Here is a 23,494-nt window from a genome sequence, read left to right as displayed (position 1 = left end):
GTGCTTGTGTGCCATGCCCTGGATTCAGCCATGCTCACTGTCATCACCCAAACTGGACGTGGTGGTCTGTGATTGTAATTCCAGGGTTTTACATGTGGAGAGAGGGGGATCAGAAGGCCAAGCTCGCTCTTGGCTACCATGTTGAAGGATAGCCAGGGATATATGAAACATTACCTTTTAAATAAAAAAGGTCAAATCTTTACCTTTCTTATTTTCAGGCAGGGTGGTCACTTCTGTGCAAATTGATAGAAGTCTGCCCGGGGACATTGCAAAACTTAATAGGACCCCAGGATATTGGAAATGATTGGGAAGTCCTTGGTATTCACCGGTAAGTGTGATAGATACGTGAAGATAAACTGCATTGAAAAATTATAGGTGATAATCATTGTTCATCCAAAACCATTCTGCAAAATTCCTTCAAAGTGGATATTTTTTTCTTACATCAATGATTTATATTTATAGAGATCTTTAAACTTTACTTGTGAGCTAGAAAACTATAACTGATGGTAAAGGACCAGGTGAGGTGATTTTAGTAACACAGATAATACAGTTACATAAATGGTTAAGTTGTAGATATTTTAGTAGCACTTAAGGTGAAGCCAAACAGGCTTTTTATTAGTAGTAGTGAAACTGATATAATCTTTAAAGAACATGACAACCAAGAAGTTAGTTCTGTAACCACTTGTTTCAAAGCTACGCTCTACTGTCTTCTTGTGCAATTTGCATACGTGTGTGTGTGCTAATGTCAGTGAACAGAGACGGTGACTTTCAGAAGGAATAAGAAAGAGGAAATTTATTCTTTCTCAGCCCACTGCACCCTAGTCTGGTGACTTCTGAACAGTGATATGGCTGCTGCTTTCTGCATAATGTCCTTAATAAGACCTCATTGATAGCCATAATTAGGTAAGAAGTTTGAACAAAAAAAATGTTTCTAAGAAAATTCTTTAAAAAGAAAATAGTTTCTGGACGTTTATAAAAGTATCTTCTGCCATTAGGTGATCTCATACCTAGCACCACAATTATCAGGATTCCTTACCCCCAATGCTACTTTCCTTGAGAAAAATATGTTTTGTGAAAAACTGAATTCTCTGCTGTTTATGAGAAAGTGTCTGTGTTGTACAATAGTGTGTCTGTTCTGAAGTGAGTTATTATAAGCCTCAGTTTCTCCATTTCTAATATGTAGGTGTTGCTGGGTTTTTATTCCTAATTTACCCACTGTAGACCTGTAACTAGTCATTCTGATTTTATTTAATTTCCTTTTGGGTTGTTTGAGTCTTCCCATGATCTTCTCGAGTTTAGTTAATGTACAATATCGGAGAGTACTGGAAAACTCACTTCCTGAATTCCAGGATAATCCAAGTGTTTGGGGGTGATTACTAAACTGTTTCTACAGGAAACATGATTTAGAGTCACTCATGCATTCTCTTGCTTACCCCCTCACTCCAGCCCATCCCCCACCTCCATGTATTGTCTCTACTCCCGTCCTAAGTCAGATCTCAGTCTGTGACGATGGGAGAAACGCTGGTTTCAACAGTAGAACACTGTGGCAAAATTTGTGTAAAGCATTTTCCTCTGTGGTCAAACTTATCCCCTCCAAAGGTGATGGATACCAAAGAGAGAATCTCTTTGGTAGTAGTAATGAGAAGGACCCAGAATGTGCTTACTGCTCTAGTTGGCCTGAGAGAGCAGAGGCTAAAAATGAGGCTGACTAAAATCCCATGCAATAGCCAACTTTATGCAGGGCATCGGACAGTTCATATCCTAGGGGTCAGGAAGAGTCACACGAGTAAAGTGTACAGTTAACCACAAGGATAAGCTGCATTTAGCAAAAATAGGTTTTCCCACAGAGGCATAAAAAATAACAATAGCCAGTTGTGATGAATAAGTTGAAGTGAACTTACTCCTATCTGATATGCTCCTATCCAGTATAAAAGCACATTGCAAGACTGATGCCATGTTTTTGAAGAAATTGAGGTCGTGAAAGTCTTGTCCTGTTTTCTTGAAGGCTTCTCACAAGCACTAAGAATCCCCCTTTCATGACTCCATTCTTGAACTGTGTTCTGACAGAGTGGAACAGTGAGGGTTAGGGCCAGAGTAGGACGGTGGCTAGGCGGGATCAGCAATCCTTCGCTTTGCTAAGATGCCAAAGGACATGTTTCCTGAGTGTAAGAGAGGCTGTGGATGGCACTAGCTCTGTCTTCTTCCAACAATATAAAACCAAACACCCCCAGGCAGGAAATGGTTAAAGGTTACATTTGGCACTGCTAACACTGGCCTTAAAGTCTAGTGAATTTGAGAGCAGGGTCTACAGTTATGGGACTCCCATTATCTAGAATGGAAGATTTCTTTATCAAAGATAGTAGCAGTCGATAGTTGCAATATGTAAGTGGATCCTTAAGGTTATATACAAATGAGCTCCTAAATGCAATATTCCTGTATGTTACTATAGCAACACATGCGACATATAATCCACACATTCTCGTCACATGTTGAAGGCGTGGATGTGGATGTCCTTCATGGTGCTTTGTGTGAGGTGCTAGGTAACAGGGTCAATGACTGAGTCTGGGCGTTTGGTGGAATAGAGGCAGAACTCACAGCTTTTCTCTTGAGACACAGAATGATATTTCCTCTCACCTCTCTTAATTTTTTTTCCAGTATTGCATGTCAATCCACAGGTCATGTATATAGTAGGCAAGCACTCAGTCCCTGAGCTGCACACAACAATAAAGGTTTGGGATACTCTGTCTGTTTCTCTCCACTTTTACTGATATATGGTTGATAATTAGAAAAATTCTATGCATTGAATCTGTTCAACGTGTTAATTTGGCCCATGGAATCATGTGAAATATTTGCTACAGTTGAGCCAAGTAGGATTCCTGGTCATTTCATTTACTTATTTACATTTGTTCTGCTGCTGGGGACCGAACCTGGGGCCTTGGGTATGCTGGGAAAGTGCTCTGCCCCTGAGCTGCACCCCAACCCAGGCTCTTAATACTATTAGCTCTGTTTATGTCTGTACCAAGGGGACATGTTTTACATGAGCTTTGCTGAACAGAACAAAACACAGTAAACGTAAGGGTGAGTGAAAAGTACCTAAATATTGCTTTAGGTGTTACAGAAAGTCTGAGTCTAAACCTTCATTAAAAACCATTAAAACACCCATGGAAGGAGTTACAGAGACAAAGTTTGGAGCTGTGACGAAAGGATGGACCATCTAGAGACTGCCATATCCAGGGATCCATCCCATAATCAGCTTCCAAATGCTGACACCATTGCATACACTAGCAAGATTTTGCTGAAAGGACCCTGATATAGCTGTCTCTTGTGAGACTATGCTGGGGCCTAGCAAACACAGAAGTGGATGCTCACAGTCAGCTATTGGATGGATCACAGGGACCCCAGTGGAGGAGCTAGAGAAAGTACCCAAGGAGCTAAAGGGATCTGCAACCCTATAGGTGGAAGAACAAATGAACTAACCAGTACCCCGGAACTCTTGACTCTAGCTGCATATGTATCAAAAGATGGCCTAGTCGGCCATCACTGGAAAGAGAGGCCCATTGAACTTGCAAACTTTATATGCCCCAGTACAGGGGTACGCCAGGGCCAAAAAGTGGGAGTGGGTGGGTAGGGGAGTGGCAGGGGGGGCTAGGGGAGTGGCATGGTATGGGGGACTTTTGTGATAGCATTGGAAATGTAAATGAGGAAAATACCTAATAAAAATTTAAAAAAAGAAAAAAAAGAAAAAATACATTTATGTTGCTGTGGTGGTGCATACCTTTAATCCCAATGCTAGAGAGGGAGAGACAGGTGGCTCTATGAATTCATAGCTACCCTGATAAGTATAGTGAGTTTCATGCTAGCTGGGTCAAGACATGCATTTATTAGTTGATGGAGTGATTTTGTATGTGCATATATACGCATGCATGTAGGGGGTGGGCACATGCATGTCATGGCACACATGTGGGAGTCAGAGGACAGCTTGTGGAAATCTGTTCTGGGCTCCCAGGGCCTGACCTCAGGTTGTCAAGAGAGGCAGCAAGTGCCTTCCCCACTGGGGCATCTCCTTCGCTTTGCTGTATGAAGTTCATTGTCATATGATTTTGTGTTTTTTATTCCAGGCTGATTCTTAAGATGTTAACTGTTCATCACACCAATGTCAACCTGTCAATAGTTGGACTAAAAGCCTTAGATCTCCTCCTAGATTCAGGTAGGTGATGACTGGAGCTGCTTACTGCTAACAATTGTCAGGGTCAGAGTACAAACTAAGTGATGTCTAGAGCGTCTATGTCTGCCTTTGCCATGCCTCCTGTTTCTCTCAGATCTCAACCAGCATCTTGGTTCTAAATGCTGCTGGTGTGTTCTTCCACTGTTCTTATTTCTAGTTCCTTCGTGGCTTCTAAAATCTGCTCCCATAATTCACATCCCTGGTAGCTTTCTGTGTACAAACCCTCAAAGTCTTTCCTGTAGTTTGTCTTTGATAAAGCATATAGCATCACTTCTTGAGTGCTTGCTTGATTCTTGCTCCATGTGTTACATCTTTTAAATGCTTTGGAAACTCCTTTGACCCCATATAGGCATTTTACTTATCTTTCTGGGTGAGATACTCTGATGAGCAGAGAGGTAGCCTCAGCCACCTAGTGACACAATCTCAGACACATTCCACACATCAGGCTCTCTGCCTAAGGTGACGTCTGCTAAGAGGTTAATAGACCCAAGCTGTGATATTGAGATGGTTGTAATAGTTATGGTCATTGCCATGACAGACGGCTGTGGTTGTCAAGAAGACACAACCCCAAATGACTGGGAGTTTTGTTCAGTGGAGGGGAGATTATTTTGAGGTCAAGAGAATTCTGTGTGCAGAGCTGCAAACACCTGAGAAGGCGCAAGGGAGGCTGTACAGGTGGGTGGGAGACACTCATGTACTAATTGTTCCTGCTAATAAAGACCTTCAGGAGAGAAAAGCAGTAATAAAGAGTGTAAGACCCAGGGCACAGAGGACAGGAAACAGGAGACTCCCAAAGAGCATTTAATTCAATGATTTAATGGCATGTAGTTGCAACTCACTTCCTTGGGACTGTCACTGTTTTCCTTGGTTCATTTCTCTTTTGTCACAATCGAGCCCTCACTCCAGTGGCCCTTCCGCTATGGTGGAAATGTTGCTACCCATTGTCCCAACAAGCAGCTCTATGTGACTCTTGGAATTTTGAAATATGATGAAAAGCTGGACTTTGATTTTATTTAAGTTTTTATAGATTTAAATTTGAATCTAAATAGACACATGGTGGCAAGGGAATGGCGCTGCTCATGCAGATGGGTTAATGCATTTAAAGAGATAATTGAAGTTTAGTGAGAGAAGTACTGGACTACAAATAGAATGACACTCACCCCAAAGGGATAGCAGTCAAAGTCCCCAGGTGGGAGTTACAAATGTTTGTGAGATGTGTAAAGTTGTCTGCATTCGTAGTTTTGAGACAGGGTCATTTTTTTCACAGTAGAAGCTGGACTTGAACTTTCTATGTGGCCCCGACTTGTTAAAACTCACCATCTTCATCTCAGCACCCTACACCCCAAGTGCAGGGATTGCCCTGTACACCACTCCACCTGGCTGACCTGCTTAGCTTTAATCCAGCTCGGCACCTATTGACTACTAATTGAGCACTAGACAAAGTCACTGGCATTACACAATCTCTCTGTTTCTCAGTATCTATCTATACAGTGGGGTTTGAACCTGGCTTGTGAGGTCCTATTGTTGATTAAATGTGTTATAATGAAGCGAATTAACTCGTGGTGGGCTCATTTGTATTATGGAAACATTCACTATGAGGCTAGGAGTTTAGCTTAGTAGTAGAGCCCTTACTCAGGATGTATGAGATTCTGGGTTTAGTCTCCAGTAGAACACACACAAACACACACACACACACACACACACACACACACACACACACACACACACACACACCTGGCTAAAATCTGTTTACTGCTTCCATCCTTATTCCATGACAGTTACTTTTGTTGATGGAATGAGTGTTACTGGTGGAACATCTTAAGTGTGGTAGGAAAGTTCACAGAGGGATTGGAGGAAGGCTTTAAGAGGAGCACAGATGTAGCATGTCTAGACTTGAGTTAGCCTTGTGCTCAGGACACTGGCATAGTTGACTTTGTAAAGGATCTTCTTTAGTGTACTTAGAATGGGCAGAAGAGCTTAGAAGATTCCACCAAGGGACATCCAGGATCACATTTGGGTTTTAGAGATACAGTACAGGGAGTGAACTATCAAGAGTTGGATAGAAGTTTAGAATAAGCAGAGAAACTAAGCCAATATTTCTGCATTCTTGGAGAGATGGGAAGAGGCCCTGATCGGGATAAGAATGATCCTCTGAATAAGAATTAGCTTATTCAGAGAAAGCTTTGGGATATTGAAGAGCTAACACTTGAGCAGCTGGGCTCTTAATTAAATGAATTGGCTCATTGGTTAGACAAAATGGAAGAGAGAGGGAGTTTGGAGTGATGATGACTGGGAAGTTTGTCTTGGGTGGCTGTTATTACGATGGTCTCATTGGTGAAGAATAGGATTGAGGGGAGGCTCAGGTCAGGGTACCCACAAAACGTTTAAATCGTAGTTAGTGCTCAAGAGGCAGATAGGAGTTCATCCCAAGAGCATAAGAGGCCTACAGTTTTGTGAGTGGTGTGTGTTCGTGTGTGCTCATGCATGTGTGAGTGATATGTGTATGTGCATGCATGTGTACGTGTACAGGTGCCTATGTGTGTGTGCATGTATGTGCACATGTGTATGCATGTGTGTATATATGTGTATGTGAAGTGCCAAAAAGAAGTAAATTGATTGGTGATCTATCTCTCTTGGAGAGAATTTTATAGGTATAACTTTTGGGACAATGAAGTGCTCTATCAAAAATAAAAGTCCACAAAACATTCATAACCGTCATGCAAAACTAACGTGCCAACTGCTAAAAACCACTATTTCCTTACAGTACATTGTTTTCTTCAAATTAGGTAAACTCACCTTGCTGATACTGGATGAAGAATGTGATGTTTTCTTGTTAATTTTTGATGCCATGCACAGATATTCAGCCAATGATGAAGTCCAAAAGCTCGGATGCAAAGCTTTACACGTGCTTTTTGAGAGAGGTATTTAAAATTGTAAATTCTCTATTCTGAGGTATACCTAGGAAGAATGGCTTGTCCTGAGAAAAGTTGACTATAATTGGTGAGAAAAAATATGTCAAATCACACTATTTACAAAGCAAGACAAAGTTTGTTAGTTTGGTAACGTTGCTTTCTTCTGTGTTCTCGATTTCACTCACATGTTCTAAATCATCCTGTTGCAGCAGACTTCCTTCCATTGCCTAACAGGGCATGAGTTCACTTTGCAAGTAGATTGTATGGGTGTTAAAAAGGGAAAAGGAAACTTAAGATGGGGCTATGACTAATCTTGTCAAACTTGAAATTGTTACATGCTCTTTGTAGAAACTGGGCAATCACACGGTATCCTTGAGAAACAAGACTGGTGGGCATTTCACAGCAGGCTCAGAAACTGATAACAAATTATTGCTCTGGTTTGAGCTGGTTTTGTCTAGTCCTTTCTCTGACTGGACGAGGAAATGGGTCAGAGAATTGAGCAAGTTGTCCGAGATTAGGAGTTGGTTAGCACACAGTGGTTGCCACTGGTTTAGAGACTCGGGTTACTGGGTTACTGGTGATCAGGCTTTCTGGGGAATACTAGAGAGGAGAGAGAGAGAGAGAGAGAGAGAGAGAGAGAGAGAGAGAGAGAGAGAGAGAGAGAGAGAGAGAGAGAGAGAGCTTGCTTCACCTCTTCCAGGCTGTCTTCTCTGTGTTACAAAAAGGATAAAATTGGAAACGTTTTGTCTCACAGGACCTGCAACTATGTGTTTCAGTTGGGATAAATTGTTACTCATGAAGGGACGCAATCACTATGCTCTTAACAGTGCTGTGTCCTTCCAGGACAGACTGACATAGATTGGCAATTATTAAACTAGAGAATCTTAATTCAAAGATCGTTAGTGCTTAGGGCACATATTACATATTCTATAAATATGAGAAGAAAACCATTTATGATTTTTTCAGGAGTATCAAGTTCTCCGAGACAGTAATTTGCTAATAAAGTTAATTCAGGGAAGTAAGCTAATAAAGACTGTTATCAAAAATGAAAAAGGTATTCCAGACACTATACTATATTATTAAATATAAAGGTTCTGTGGTGTCTATCATTAATTAAAGGAACCTAACCAGTTTCACATTATCTTGCCTCGATGTGCTGGTATACATTTGAAAACAATTAAGGCTGGTCACAAAGGGCTGTATTTCCTAATATTTTGTTGGTGCCATTTTCAACCTAACAGCCTGAGGTTTTAAACAGTTTATCAAGTTTCTACTTAAAAAAAAAATGACTCCAAATGTAGCTCAACCTCCTCTGATTATAAAAGCGAAGAATGGCAGATTTTGATCTCTCATGGAAAACCATGAAGACAGAGTATTTCAACGTCCACTTGTTACAGTTAACAGCTTTTGAACTGACGTGCTGAGATGGCTTTCTCATCAGTAGTCCACCATAAGTCCCCAGCTTTTCACTATCAAAACCACATTTGAAGCCGATGTGCAGCTTGGGCTTCAGGTGGGTCCCCTAACATTTGGAACGTTGTTGCCTGCCATTGGATCCCCTTTTCCTAGCTGGACTGACTGTTTGGGCCTCGGTGGAAACGGATACACTTAGTCCTGCTCTAACTTGAAGTTCCAAGACAGGCAGATACCTAGGGAAGGTCTGTTCCTTTATAGGAAGAGGGGAGAAAGTTATGGGGGAGGGACTTGTGAGGGTAGGACTGGGAGGAAAGAAGGCAGAAGGGCCATGATTGGGTGTAATGTGAATTAAAATATAATGAGAAAAAAATAGGGGCTGGAGAGTTGGCACTTGCTGCACAGGCAGAGAATCCAGGTTCAATTCTAGCACCACACTGTGTTTCTTATGAACACCCGTGACTCCAGTTCTAGGGGATCTCAATAATTTCTTAGGGCCTCCTTAGGTTCTTTGGGCATTTGCTATAATACTGAGAAGCAGGCACACACACACACACACTATATATATATATATATATATATATATAGATAGATAGATAGATAGATAGATAGATAGATAGATATAGATATAGATATAGATATATATGGATATACATATATTCATATATATCCATATATATATGTGTGTGTGTGTGTGTGTGTTAAAAACCAATAAAATACAAATACTAGTCATAATCAACAGGTCAGTATTGTAGAATATTCATCTCTAATGAGTCATCTTTATCATCAGTAGCCAACATCATAGGAGCTCATTCCAAAAGGTAATCTTTATCATCAGTGGGTGTGGGTGAGACTCTTAGGGTGTTCATCCTAGCGGACCATCTCTATTATCAAAGATCAGACTCATTCACTATTCCATGCAGTGTATCATATTTATCATGCTGGTTACATTGTTGTAGACTCCCCCCCCCCCAAAAAAAAGAAATTATAAATACTTCCTTTATTTCCCTAAGAATGATTGGGCTCCTAATACTTTTTCATTTCAAAAGATGACATAGAGCAGGGCGTGGTGGCACACGCCTTTAATCCCAGCACTTGGGAGGGAGAAGCAGGCGGATTTCTGAGTTCGAGGCCAGCCTGGTCTACAAAGTGAGTTCCAGGACAGCCAGGGCTATACACAGAAACCCTGTCTCGAAAAAACCAAAAAAGAGAAAAAGAAAAAAGAAAAAAAAAGGAAAAAAAAAGACATAACCCGTTGAACACAAAACAATTTTAACATTTTAAACAAATCTAATGTGTCAAATTCCGACGTCATTTTTGCAGAAACGTTTTCATTTAAGTACACCACGTTTGTGAATTGTTGTGCTTATAAATATATTTTGCATGAATTAAGTTTTCATGTCACTTTAAAACATATTCCTGTTTTGTTCTTTTCCTTCCTGGTTTAGTTTCCGAGGAACAGCTGACTGAGTTTGTGGAGAACAAAGATTACACGATACTGCTGAGTACGTTTGGCAGCTTCAGAAGGGACAAGGAGATTGTGTACCACGTACTTTGCTGCTTGCATTCCCTGGCGGTTACTTGTGAGTACCCTCTTGGCACTGTTTCTACTTCGCATGTGGAGAACTGTAATGTGTCGCCTTTCTAAATGTATTATGATTTTTCAAATTCATTTATTTTTGTGGCGTTCGGTGGCTGCTAAATGTCTTCACTCACCGATTTACTTTGATTCATTTGGGTTTGTTTGGACCATGCTGTATCCATTTCTAGGATTAGTGCAGGAGAAATGGTAGCAGAAAGCAGACATGCGCACCCGGCCGATTCTGAGCTCATGCTGCAATAGGAAGGACAGACAGAATCCGAAATGGAGGCACCATTGGCAGAAATTCCTGTGGCCATGAGAGCAAATTGAGAGCAAGGCCAGAGTGTTTGAAGAGTATTCAATGCTGAGAACTTGGTATGCAGGGATGTGTGCAGTGCAGTTGAATACAGGGACGTGGTTAGGAGCTGGACATTAGGAACATAATGGTGCGGTGCAGCTGGGCCCATAGCTCAAGCCTGAAATCTCAGCTACTTGGGAGCCTGCATTCAAGGCCCATCTTGAACACATCTCACAATAAATAAAATAAAATTGGATGTACAGCTTATTGGCCAAGTGCTTGCCTTGCATGGCACCTTAAGCTCAACCCACACTACTAAAACAACCAATCACAACACAGATAGATGTGGAACAGATGATTGGCAAGCCGCTCAGCAGATTTTGCTTTTATGAATGTGTGTCGTATGTGTGTTTCATGTGTGTGTGCATGTGTGGTGTGTGAATGTGTGTGTGTGCATGTTTACCAGTGTGTGTGTGTGTGTGTGTGTGTGTGTGTGTGTGTGCATGTTTGCCAGTGTAGACTCTGTGTACATGCATGTGTGTGTATACATGTGCATGCATCTATGTGTGTTTGTGCATGTGAGCTAGCATGTGTGTGTGTGAGTGGTATGTGAATGTGGTCATGTTGTGAGCGTATATGTGTGTGTGTGCTTGTATGTATAAATGTGAATGTGTGTGTGTGAGCTGGTACATGCGTGATTGCATAAGTATGAGTGTTTCCTGTGTGTACATGGATGAGTGTGTAAATGTGCATGTGTTTGTCCACAGATGCTAGTGTGTGTATATATAGGTGTGTGTGTGTCTGTGCGCGTGTGTGTTCAGAGGTATGCATATCTACAAGTACGTGTAGGAATTTCTCTTATGGAGGTGGGGAAAGGCATGAGAAGAGTAAGTGCACACATAGCATGAGGTTTTGAATGGCCCAAAAAGCCATACAGAAGACTTTGTACTCTGATTCTTGATTAGCATTTATTGATTGATATTTAGCCATGCCATTAAAAAGCACAGATCGGGAGAAATAGTTTTCTGTACTAGTGATTCCTAGTGGGGTGAATTATGTCTCAGATTTTGTTGTGTAAGTGCACAGTAGCATTTCCTGTTTCTTTGTGTGGATGAGTAGAATATAAGCATGCGTGTAATAGCAGTGTTTTTACCTTTACGTGTGTAAAGTCCTTTTGGATTGTATTAGTAATTCAGTGTAAAGAAGATAAACTGATACTTGGTATATAAGGTATATTACAAAATCATTAACACTGTGATACAATATTAATTTTATACATATGTATAATATGTGCCTATTACATATATTACACATACAATATGCAGATAGTATATATATATGACACTCATGTGTGGCTTCAGTTACAACAGCCTGAGTCTTCACTGCAGCAGCATAAAAAACCAAATGTGCTTGGGAAGCAGTGCCTCTTTAATATGTTCACAAAAACACAGCGTTTTATTATCTACCGGAAATCGCACAGCCGACAGGGGATGAAAATAAATAATTAATAACCTGAAGCAGTGTCGTGTCTTACATTTCTGAGTCATCAATACCAGAAAGGCGGCTGCAGTCTGACTTTTACCAGTACTTTTCCTGGGCTCTGTTCATGACTCATTTATTTTGGGCCAATCGCTTTTTTGGAGTCCATTGTCTTCCACCCACTTCTGACATAATCCGGTTAAAATGTGGCAATTCATAACCCAAAGGTCAAAGCAAGCGGCAGATAACACTGAAACAATGAGGAATCAGAAGGCTTTAACCCCAGCTCTGCAGAAACGCCTTCTACCATTCTTGCAAGATTAAGAAATATCTTAGTGTTTGATGACTTCATTTAAACATTAAAATGTATTTTTTATATAAATAGTTGGTTAGTTTCAGCTGTGCATTCAGAAACAGGAGTGTTTACCCCCACAAGTTCCCAGTAGTTTCCCCCATGACTTCTTCTCACGTCAGTCCCTTGCTTGAATATTTTGTCATCACATTTTTCTGTCCTCCTCCCATCTGCCTTCTCCAGGAATTTTAAGATTTCTGCTTCTTTTACTGGCTGCTCTTCTGGGGTGGAGGAAATAGATCCAAGTATATTTTCATATTTCTAATATGTGTCATAAACATGATCTTGATATTTTCCTAGGGTGAAAAAATAATATTGCAAAAATCATCATCTATAGCCTGACATAAAAGTAGTCCTCTAAGCCTGTTTATTTGAAATCTTACATGACTGTTTTTAGACTTGTACAAAGCTCTCAATGTGCATTCTGCCTTAAATTATATATATATATATATATATATATAATTTTACATACCATAAAGTTGGTCAGGTTTCCCACCCCCAATTCCTACCAGGACTGCCCACCCCCATGACTACCCACCCAACTTTATGTTGTTTTTCTCCATCTTAAAAAAAAAGTATAAAAAATCAAAACAAATAAGCAAAAAGACCAATAAGACCAAAAAATGTCAAAACAAAACAAAAAGTTCACAAAGAATAATACATGGAGTTTGTTTTGTGTTGGCCAACTACAGCTGGGAATGATGCCTGCCCTCAAGTGTGCTCCGTTTACCCAGTGACACTCCACTGCAAAAAACTGACTTCTGTTTGCCAGAAGACAGAAACTTCAGATAGCTTCTTGGTTAGAGGATGAACCTATGTCTAATTCCCCCTCTCAGTACTGGGACCACATCTGGCTTGAACATATGCAGGCCTTGTACATAGTCCAATAGTCTCTGTGAGTTCAGATGTAGATCAGTTCTGCTGAACCTGAAAGACCCTGTTTCCTTATAATTCTCCATCACCTCTGGCTCTTACAGTCTTTCTGCCTCCTCTTTCACTTAGCTCCTTGGCCTCTGGTGGAAGAGGTTTGATGAAGACATCCCATTTAGAACTACATGCTGACTAGTTTTATGTCAACTTGATACAAGTTAGAGTTATCTCAAAGAAGGGAACTTCAATTGAGAAAAATGACTCCATAAAATCTAGCTCTGGGGCAGTTTCTTAATTCTATTAACGTGGAAGGGCTCATGCTACTGTGGGTTGGTCCACCCCTGGGTTGGTGGCCCTAGGCAAACAGCACCCCTGCCTGCAGGTTCCTACCTTTCTTGGGTTCTTGTCCTGACTTCCTTCAGTGATGGGCTATGGTATGGATGTGTAAGCCAAATGAACCATTTCACCCTCAACTTGCTTTTGTTTATGGTGTTTCATCATAGAAATAGTAACCCTGACTAAGACAGAAGTTGGTGCCAGGATTATTGGTATTGCTGTCACAGACCTGCCCATGTTATCTTGGGGGAGGATTGTGGAAGGACTATAGAACTTTGGTCTAGAAAACCAGTAAGTGTTCAGAGCTTGGCAAGCTGCTCTGTAGGAACTTGGAAGACCAGAGTGTTTAGAGAAAGGCAGATGATGAAGGTCTCATGAAGTTCCAGAGGGAGGTTCAAGAGTACTTATAAGACTTTATAAGGGCCATTGCAAATTTTGAATGAAGAATGTGTGATTCTGATTAGCTGGAGATGAATCAGCTCTGAGGACAAGATAGCAGAACTGCTGAAGCGAAACCTTTGCGTAACTGGGACAATCAATGCCAGTAGAGCTGGAGTTAAGAAATTATGGGTGGTTAAGAAGAAACCAGCATTGCTGAGGTAAAGTCTTCTAGACAGCATTTCCTCAGAGACCTGTGTTTCAGAGGTGGCAACAGACCTGACAGGGGTAGTTGAACTATACATGTTAAGAGTCAACCTGGCGACTTTGGTTTTGAAGATATGAAGTAGTCATGAAGAGCAACTAAAGATGGCAGTGTAAGAGGCCAGAGTAGGCCATTAGAAAAGATATAGCCTCAGTAGCAGTTTAAGGTCCAGCACTGAAGTGGTAATGGGAAAAAGTTGAGTCTTGGCACCACAAAGAAAGCTCTGGAAAAACCACTGATGAAATGTACAAAGCCCAGTTGCAGCAGAGAACCCCAGACAATTTTGAAGCTCTCAGTACTATAGGATGACCACCAAGAACAGCAGCAATGGTGGAGTGGAGCCAGCTGGGCCTTAGAAGATGATTTGTGTATGCCTCAGAGGGTAGAGAGAGAGAGAGAGAAGTAACCCAAGCCCTTTGGAAGAGCTCAGAAGAGAGTGAAAGGATCCGAGACATTAGACATCGAGTTATTTACACATCTGGAGTTTGGCTTTGCTTTTATTTGATTATCACAGTACCTTGTTTCTTCCCAGTTGAAGTCACGAAGCATTTAACTAATTATTTTTTTATTTTATTATACACGAAATCATACTTGAGAGGCTTTGAACTTTTAAAGAGATTTTGGATTTTTACAAATACTTAGATTTTAAAAGGGACTGACATTTTAAGTGTTTTAGATTTTTAAAGACTGGGAATTTTAAATTTTGAAGTGTCGGTATTCATGTGTGATGTTAGGGGATTAAACAAGACAGGAAAGTCGTGGCTTAACAATATGTTTGTACGTCAAGTTGACAAAGTTTCAGTTGTGTTGGCTAGTTTTGTGTCAACTTGATACAAACAACAGTCATCTGAAAGGAGGCAACCTCACTAGAGAGACTGACTGTATAATTTTTAAAATTAGTGATTGATGGGCGAGGGCCAAGTCTATTATAGCTGGTCTCACCTCTGGACTGATGATCCCAGGTTCTCTAAGTGAGCAGGCTGAATAAGCCACGGGTAGCAAGCTAGAAAACAGCACCCCCAAAATGGCCTCTGCATCAGCTCCTGCTTCCAGGTTCCAGCCCTTCTTGAGCTCCCATCCTGACTCCCTGCAGTGACGGACATCAGTGTGAAAGAACAAGCCACACAAATCCCTTCTTTCTCAACTTGACCTTGGTCATGGTGCAGTCATAACCATAACAAGGACAGACTGAATTCTCCAAAATCTTTCACAATCCGTACATTGTTGAGTTGTAGGTCTCTTTGTTGTTTGGCTTCTACTGCCAGAAGAACTTTTCCTGATAAGAGTTGAATGATGCATGTATGATCTGTGGCTATAGCAATATGTCACTAAGAGTCATTTTGTTGCTGTGTTCCTTAGCAGAATAATAGTATTAGGTTTTCCCTTAGGCCCAAGACCGATCTAATTTTAGGATTTTGGCTACTGTAGCACTGTCAGGTTTGGTTTCTATCTCGTGGAGTAGACCTTGAATCCAATTGCTAAGATGTGATTGGTTACTCCCATACTATTTATGCCACTCTTGCACCAGTGTATCTTGCAGATGGGTCACTAGTGTAGGTTGCAGGTTTTGTAACTGGATGGTATTGGTGGATAATTTTCTGCTCTGGTACAGAGTACCTCTGTATAGAGTACCTTCTAATACCATGAAAGCTAGTCAATAGGGGTGAAACTTCTATTTAGGTACTGATTCAACTTCTCTGTGTTTGATGACCTATGTGTTGTCTCCAGCACTAGAGCCTTACCACCAGGCTTTATAGAACAACCAAAACCCCTGATAACAGCCTATGATGTTTGGGGGAAGGATGTTCAGTGAGACCCCTTTGGTCATACAGACTCAACTATTTGCAATCTATCTATCCCTGGTACTAGAGGTTTTACTTGGCAGCCACACAATATGTAACTGAGGAATTGTCTCACCTAATATTTGGTGACTCCACTTAGATTCTTTTCACATAGGCATATATTTTAGAAAGTTTCTACAGTAGTGGGTTTTCATATGATTTTTAAGATGCCCGTTTGATGTAATTTGTTCCCCCTTATTATTCCCCATTTAACCCTCCACGTTAGTTTCTACTGTATTACTACCTCACACTCTGTGATGTTTTCCCTTGCTTGGTAGATCTTCTTCTCCTCGTTAGTCCCTTTCTAGCTACCTGACCTCTTATTCCAATTGCAGCACATATATCAAAAGTCATCAGCTACATATAAGAGAAAGCATGCAGTATCTGTCTTCTGGGGTCTGAGTTACCTCACTCAGGATGATTTATTCTAGATCCATCCGTTTGCCTTAAACTTCCATAATTTGAATTTTTAAACAGCTGAATAGTATTCGACTGTGTAAGTGTACCTACCACCTTTTCCTTATCTGTTCACCAGCTGATGGATTTCTCGGGGACTTTTAGTTTCTGGCTATTAGGAATACAGCAGCATGAACATGGATGAGCAAGGGTCTCTTTAGTAGGCTGACATATATTGCCAAGAGTGACTTGGCTGGATGTTTGTGGTAGATTTATTTTTCAGCTACTTTCAGGAATTACACGCTGATTTCCACAGTACCTACACAAGTTGGCACTCCCATGAGCAGTGGGTACATGTTCTCCATACTTGCTAGCATGAGCTTTGACTTGCTTTTATGAATCTTAGCCATTCTGATAGGGGTAGAGTGAAATCTTAGAGTAGTTTGAATTTGCTTTTCCATAATGACTAAGGGCATTGAACATTTCTTTAAGTGCTTCTCTGCCATTTGTGTTTCATGGTTTGAAAACTCTCTGCTTAGTTCTGTTCTCCATCTTTAAACTAGTTTGTTTCCTAGATGTTTATTGGGTTTTTTTAAATTAGTTCTTCATGTATTTTGGAAATTAATTCTCTATTGGATGTGATGGTGTACTTTGCCATACAGAAGCGTTTCAGCTTAGTGAGTTATTATTTATTAATTGTTGTTCTTGGTACCTGTGCTATTGGTGTGCTCTTCATGAAGCCCTTTCCTGTATCAATGAATTCAAGACTACTTCCAACTTTTTTCTTTTACCATATTCAAGGTGTCTTGTCTTATGTAGACATTTTTTATCCATTTGGAGTTGAGTTTTGGACAGGGTGATAAGTACAGATATATTTTAATTCTTCTTTAGTCAGCCATCCAGTTTGATCTGCACTATTTGTTGAAAATGATGTGTCTTTCTCCAGTGTGCATTTTTAGCCTCTTGGTCAAGCATCAGGTCTCTGTCGTTATGTGGACTTATGACTGGGCCTTCAGTTTCATCTCATTGGATCAATTGTTATGACAACACCAATACATGCTGGTTTTATTACTATAGCTCTATAATAAAATTTGAAATCTGAGATGGTGGTATCGCTGGAAGTTCTTTTATTATTAAGTATTGCTAGCTATTCTGACTCTGTGTTTTTATATGAAGCTGAAGATTCTTCTTTCAATTTTTGTGAATAATTTTGTTGGAGTTTTGATGGAGATTTCATTGAATCTGTAGATTGCTTGGGTAGGATAATTTCCACAATATTAATCCTACAGATGTCTTAATTTTTAAACCAAGGAATCTGATGAAACTAATCTACTCTCATGCCAAAGAAAAGTTCTACATCCTGTAGTGTTAGCCACTAATAATGTAGGATCTTTATTATTTATTTGATAGAGTGTGCTGTTTGCATATGAATCTGTACCCATCACATTGTCCTGTATTTGCTGGGCTCATTTGAATGTATATTTGAAAGAAGAAACTTTCTCCCTTTAGTTAATTGTGATTATTATTATTTTTTAAACTTCAGGCAGCAATGTAGAGGTCCTCATGAGTGGGAATGTCAGGTGCTACAATCTTGTGGTGGAGGCCATGAAAGCCTTCCCCACCAATGAAAACATCCAAGAGGTGAGCTGCTCCTTGCTCCAGAAGCTTACATTAGGTGAGTTAAACTTTTTCCTTTCTTATCACAAACTGGACCATAGACATGCATGTAGCTTCCATGTGGTCTATGCTATGCATCAGCAGCATCTTGGTGAACACTGGGTATACACACTGTGAAGTAGCAAATGGCTACAAAGGAAACACACACACAAAAAAAAATAGAGAGGTGGTATTAATGAAATGTCTGCTGTTCATTGTCTGGAGTGATCTCTGGGGTTGTTTGTTGTTGGGCGGTATTTAAACCATGGTTGCTAACTCCGAAGTGTACTTTGATACCTATGTGAACATCGTGAAGCAGAAATCGGAAAGAGATATTATCACCCAAGTTAAGAATTAGTATATATGGCCGTACAGCTTTAGGCTTAGGTGTACACTCCAAAGAATCAGATAAGTGCACTCTGGAGACCTCGCATACCTATATTTATAGTCATTCTATCATAGAAGCCAGATTATGTGACCATCTTGTGTATGTGATCAACTGGCGCCCATTAGAGTACATGAGGAGTGTGTGTGTTTCCCTATGGTTTTCTGTCGCTTGGTCTATTTGATTTCTCTAGATCAGTATTCTGTGATTTAAATTACTATTGCTGAGATACGATATCTGAAACACTAATGGGTCATGTGCTCATATATTTTCTTCCTGTGTCTTACATCTTGGCTTTTCACTGGCCATTTAACTACTCTATTCCAATTTGAGACTTAAGTTTCCCAGTTTAAAAGTCTTTTGGAGTTAGCGTAGGAATGACACAGAATGTGTAGACCGCGTTATGAAGAACTGATGTCTCTCACTACCGTTTCCGCTCTACAGTCTACAGAGGTTTTATGTGTCTTCATTATTTACTTGTAGCTGCTTATTATCCTTATATTTGTAATTGGCATCTGTTTTGAAGTTACGTCTCTGAGATGGGCCTGCATGAAGGAATGAAAATGATTTTCTCTGGCTGCCTTTCTTTCTATTTATTTCTGACAGCACTTTTGGACATCTATGCAGATTATCTAAGTTAATGGTTTCTGCACGGTGGCGTGCGTGCGTTTGTGCACGGTGGTGGTCTGAGCCCATCCTTCCCACTCATTATGTCGGTTACTCCTCTGCCTGTCTTCTTGTGTGACCCAGAATCACGGACACAATGCTGAAAGGAAGCAGTGTTTGGCACTCTCCTTGTTCTCTTCCTGATTTTAGAGCCAAAACCTTCCAGTATTCTTTCATCCAGAATAATGCGTGTCATATGATTTTTATAGTTTCAAAATCTAGCTTGTTTTTAATGACATATTTCTTTTTATCAAGTTGAGAAATTGTCTTCGTTTTCTTACTTACTTCTACTTTTGTATTTGTCCCCTTTTAAAGAAACTAAAAACAAAAAAATGAGAATTGAAGTTTATTAAATCCCGAACATTGCATGTAAAGATTTTCTCCTTTTCTTTTGATGCTATGGAATTAAATCTATAGATTTTCAAACAATAAGCCACAATTCCAAGGTCAAATTTAAGTTGATGATTTATTCAACTTTTAAAGTATATTTCTGATAAATCTCTTAATTTTGTATCTTAATTGCCTTGTCTTGCTTTCATCCCCTTACTAATTAAAGAATGTCTATTTAATCACCAGTGCAGTTATTTTATATTCTCTATCTGGTATCTAACATGTGAGGTCTGTGGACATTTTGTTTTTCATGAATAACTTGTAGTTCTGTGAGTTTCAGTTTTGTGGAGCTCAAGATCTGAGCATATAGCAGATGCCTCTCTAGTGACATTTGGAGTCAGAACACAGGAGGGACGGGGGTGGGGGGGCTCTTTAAGAAGTGAAGGTTCAGACCTTCTCCCTTGGAGACAGTGCAACTGCCATGCTTTCTCATAGGCTGTAAGCAGGCTCCCTTGTTCTCACATCAGAGCTCTGAGTGACTTCCTGTAGATATCATCTGATCTCTAAGATCAGAATCCTTGGGGATTTCTCTCTGTGAACAGAATGATGGGCTACAGAGCAAGTAGATAATGAGGCAGATAACTGTCCTTTCTCCTAACGAATCCCCAGCAACCTTTTGCGCACATTTAGGTTACTGTAATAGACTTAGCTTTACATCATTTTTACTTGGAGAAGGATCAGTCAGCCATTTGAAGAAAAAAAGTTTACTCTTGTGATTTCATCATACAAAGTTGAGTTTTCATGTCCACATCCCTTGTATAATTAAAAAAAAAAATCAGTTAAACTTTTAAAAGAGTTCCTTGGTAGATTCAGTTTAAAAAAGTTTCTCAAATCTATGGTTTTTGTTGTTGTTGTTGTTCTTTGTTTGTTTTGGGTCTTTCTTTTTTTGTACCTAGCACTCTAGTTGATTTCTTTCCTGTTTGACCAATTACTTAAATGTATTAAGACTGTTAAATATGATTACAAAATCGTATCGCAACAGCCTTTCATAGATTCCGAAAGTAATTGTATAGACCTGTGTTTTCACATATAAACTTTTGATCCGTGGCTTGATCTGGAGTGGTGGTATATTGTTGTTTTCTCCACATGGTTGTGAGGGTCTGTCACTCAGTGATGTGTGTCTCATCTTGGGTCATTTATCCTATGGAGGAGAAACTCTCTGGTTTTGGGGACAGATTTCTGCATATCCCTGTGGTTATCAGAGGCTGTGGAGAGGAGGGGAAAGAGGAAGAGTCAGTCAGTGAGTGGGTACTGAGTTCTCTCTTTAAGTAGGGGTAAGAACTGTGCCACACTATTGTACACACTATTGGAGTGAGTTAGACAGGGATAATGTACTGTGTGCATCAGGTAGATGGAAGAAAGGAGTGTGGCGTTTCCACTGCCAGAAGAATAAATATGAGAAGATGCAGATAGATATTCGCTGACTTAAACGTTGTATTACATGGAAACAGTAGATAGTACCCCAGAAATGTGTACAAATTTTTGCCTTTAGTCTCAGTTGAAAATATATGTAAAAGAATTTACCTGGAATTATAATTAGAACAATAACAAAGCAACAAAGTGTTTCTCAGGAAATGGAGTGGTCACATGCTGGTCCGTATCTTTATAAGGCGAGATGTTTGCAGGTTGCATTTCAAGAAGGACACAGTTGTGTAAGAGGCTGGCCCTGAGAGCATTGTGACAACTAGGAATACTATAGTACCATGTACAGGAGATACCCAGTCATTTCTGCGTGATGATTTGAAGAGTTAGAACTGACTTAAGCAGGTAGATCTTTGGTCTTACTTAGCCAGCATAGTCTAATAAGACAGACAATGGTAGGAACCAGGGTTTCTAAAAGTCTCTTGGATTTAATGTACACCACTATGCTGTAAAGATCGATTTACTGATTTAATATGTACTCTCATGCTATTAGATAGATTTATTGATTTAAGCACTGCTACCTAAGTAAATGCATTTTAGTTTGTTTGGGTTAGAGCTTACAGAGTGTCTCACTTTACTTTAGGTAACTTTTTCAACATCCTGGTGTTGAACGAAGTGCATGTCTGTGTGGTGAAAGCGGTCCGACAGTATCCTGAGAACGCAGCCTTACAGATCTCTGCACTCAGCTGTTTAGCGCTCCTCAGTAAGTCCCCTGATGAACGAGGAACTTCTTTATCTCCTTTTAAGTGCTGAGGGTTAAAGGACCTTCTTCCAGCCAGAAAGATGCTCTTGGAGCACCAAGTGTTGGCATCTCCCTGTTCGTGTGATATATCAAGAACCAGGCAATCACTTCAGATAATCCTTCTCTAGATCACCTAGGGTGGTGGGCACCCACCTCCTCACATGACGAGACAGCAGTTATGCGTATGGAGAATATTAAAAATGGCTTCATGATTAGTGAAGGGTAGTTAGTAAAGGATATTCTATTGAGAGCATTGAAACCCAGCACTTGGTGGTTATATATACCTTTTTTTTTTTTTTAAGCTGAGACTATTTTCTTAAACCAAGATTTGGAGGAAAGAAGTGAGACTCAGGAGCAGAGTGAAGAGGAAGACCGTGAGAAGCTTTTCTGGCTGGAACCCTGCTATAAAGCCCTGATGCGCCATCGAAAGGACAAACACGTGCAGGTCGGACACACAGTTAATCACTGGCTTAAGACCAGGCTTTCTCACTGTTGCTATTTTGATATAGTTTTCTTCTTCCTTCCTGATCTAGGAGGCTGCCTGCTGGGCACTGAATAACCTCCTTATGTACCAGAACAGTTTGCATGAGAAGATCGGAGATGAAGATGGCCAGTAAGTATCTCTAGGTGTCATGATAGAAAACCCGTTTCTGTTTCAGCCAGTGCGTAGAAACTGCCATTGCTAGTTTTTCTTGTCACAATTTAGGCCTTAGCGTTGTTGTATGTTAGTGATGGGTCTATAATTTTGTCTAGTTTTCCCACAAGACAGGCTTTGAAGCTGTGGCTTTTAAGGTGTGACAGGCCTGGTGTGGTTTAGAGTGTTTTGATTCCTACCGAAATATAGACGTTTTCATTTCTACTGCGGGATTTGGCATCATGAATCATTCAATTCTCTGTGAATCCTGGGGAAATCAACCCTCAGTTTTCTGGCTGACCAGGGACAGAGGCATAGTTAATTCACTGCAGCCGAGCACATTCACAGAGCGACTGGTTCTGGGCCACCAGCCAGCTGATTACCTGTGTCAGGTTAGAAACCTCCTCTGGCAGGTCCCATCAGGCAACAGTATGGACTGCTATGTATTGCTATTTGCATAATGGCCCTCTGCTGGAAAAGAGAGACTTGAGGAAGCAGACTCTACTTAAAAACTCCCATTTGGAGAAGAGATTGTGATTCTTGAAAACTGAGATAAACCAAAAACCGAATTATCCCAAGTGAGCAACTTTTCAGGAGCTTGTGTTTGGGCAGATTCAGGCGTGCAACTTATACACAGCTTAGTTCAGAGCACACATCACCTTCAATACCCGCAGATCTCGCCAGTAAATACGTTATTAAAAGGAAAGCACATTTATTCCCTCTGTCTCTTAACTGTGCTTTGTTTCTTTTCCCCACTTAAATCCCTCCTCTTGCCATTTTCCCCTTCCCTCCTTTTATATTTTTCTTCCTGGTACCCCAAGATTATCTTCTGTTTGAGATGTGGCTCATCTGCTGATGCCTTTCTCTCATCCTGCTTTATGATTGACAACCCCTATTGTGCATTTTAGTTCTTTGTTTTGTGTACTCAGTATGTTAGTATTTGTACGGCATTTATAAGGCTTGCAAGAGTCACGGTTTGGTTGTAGGCATTGCACAATGGCATTCTTAGGCACATTTTCTAGTTGTCTATTTTCATTTACTCACAGTAAAATATAGTCCAAAACACTAAATGGAAAGCTCCAGAAATGATCAATGTATGTACTTTTCTTTGTCTCTTGCTCTGAGAAGTGAGAAGAAATCCTGTGCTGTTGTTTGGCCCATCCTTCCCCGGTTATAACTCTGTTTTTATGTCCACCCTTGTGTGATTTGCACCATAGCAACTTTGTAGCTGCCTATCCCTCCTTACATGTTT

The 23,494-nt window shown here is 40.4% G+C and overlaps 1 protein-coding gene across 1 annotated transcript in view; it reads left to right on the top strand.

Annotated features, from left to right (window-relative positions):
- The window catches only part of Lrrk2 (leucine rich repeat kinase 2), a 142,325-nt gene that overhangs the window by 6,848 nt on the left and 111,983 nt on the right, over positions 1-23,494 (top strand). The window contains exons 3-10 of the mRNA XM_021183253.3: positions 219-328; positions 4,119-4,207; positions 7,012-7,146; positions 9,999-10,133; positions 17,891-18,022; positions 21,450-21,569; positions 21,911-22,053; positions 22,142-22,221. Of these exons, the coding sequence (XP_021038912.1) occupies positions 219-328; positions 4,119-4,207; positions 7,012-7,146; positions 9,999-10,133; positions 17,891-18,022; positions 21,450-21,569; positions 21,911-22,053; positions 22,142-22,221 (944 nt within the window). The remainder of the gene's footprint in view (positions 1-218; positions 329-4,118; positions 4,208-7,011; positions 7,147-9,998; positions 10,134-17,890; positions 18,023-21,449; positions 21,570-21,910; positions 22,054-22,141; positions 22,222-23,494) is intronic.

The sequence above is a fragment of the Mus caroli genome, unplaced genomic scaffold (assembly GCF_978045245.1).
Source record: "Mus caroli unplaced genomic scaffold, Mus_caroli_1 scaffold_16, whole genome shotgun sequence".
Lineage (NCBI taxonomy): Eukaryota > Metazoa > Chordata > Mammalia > Rodentia > Muridae > Mus > Mus caroli.
This window is presented reverse-complemented; position numbering and strand designations above follow the sequence as displayed.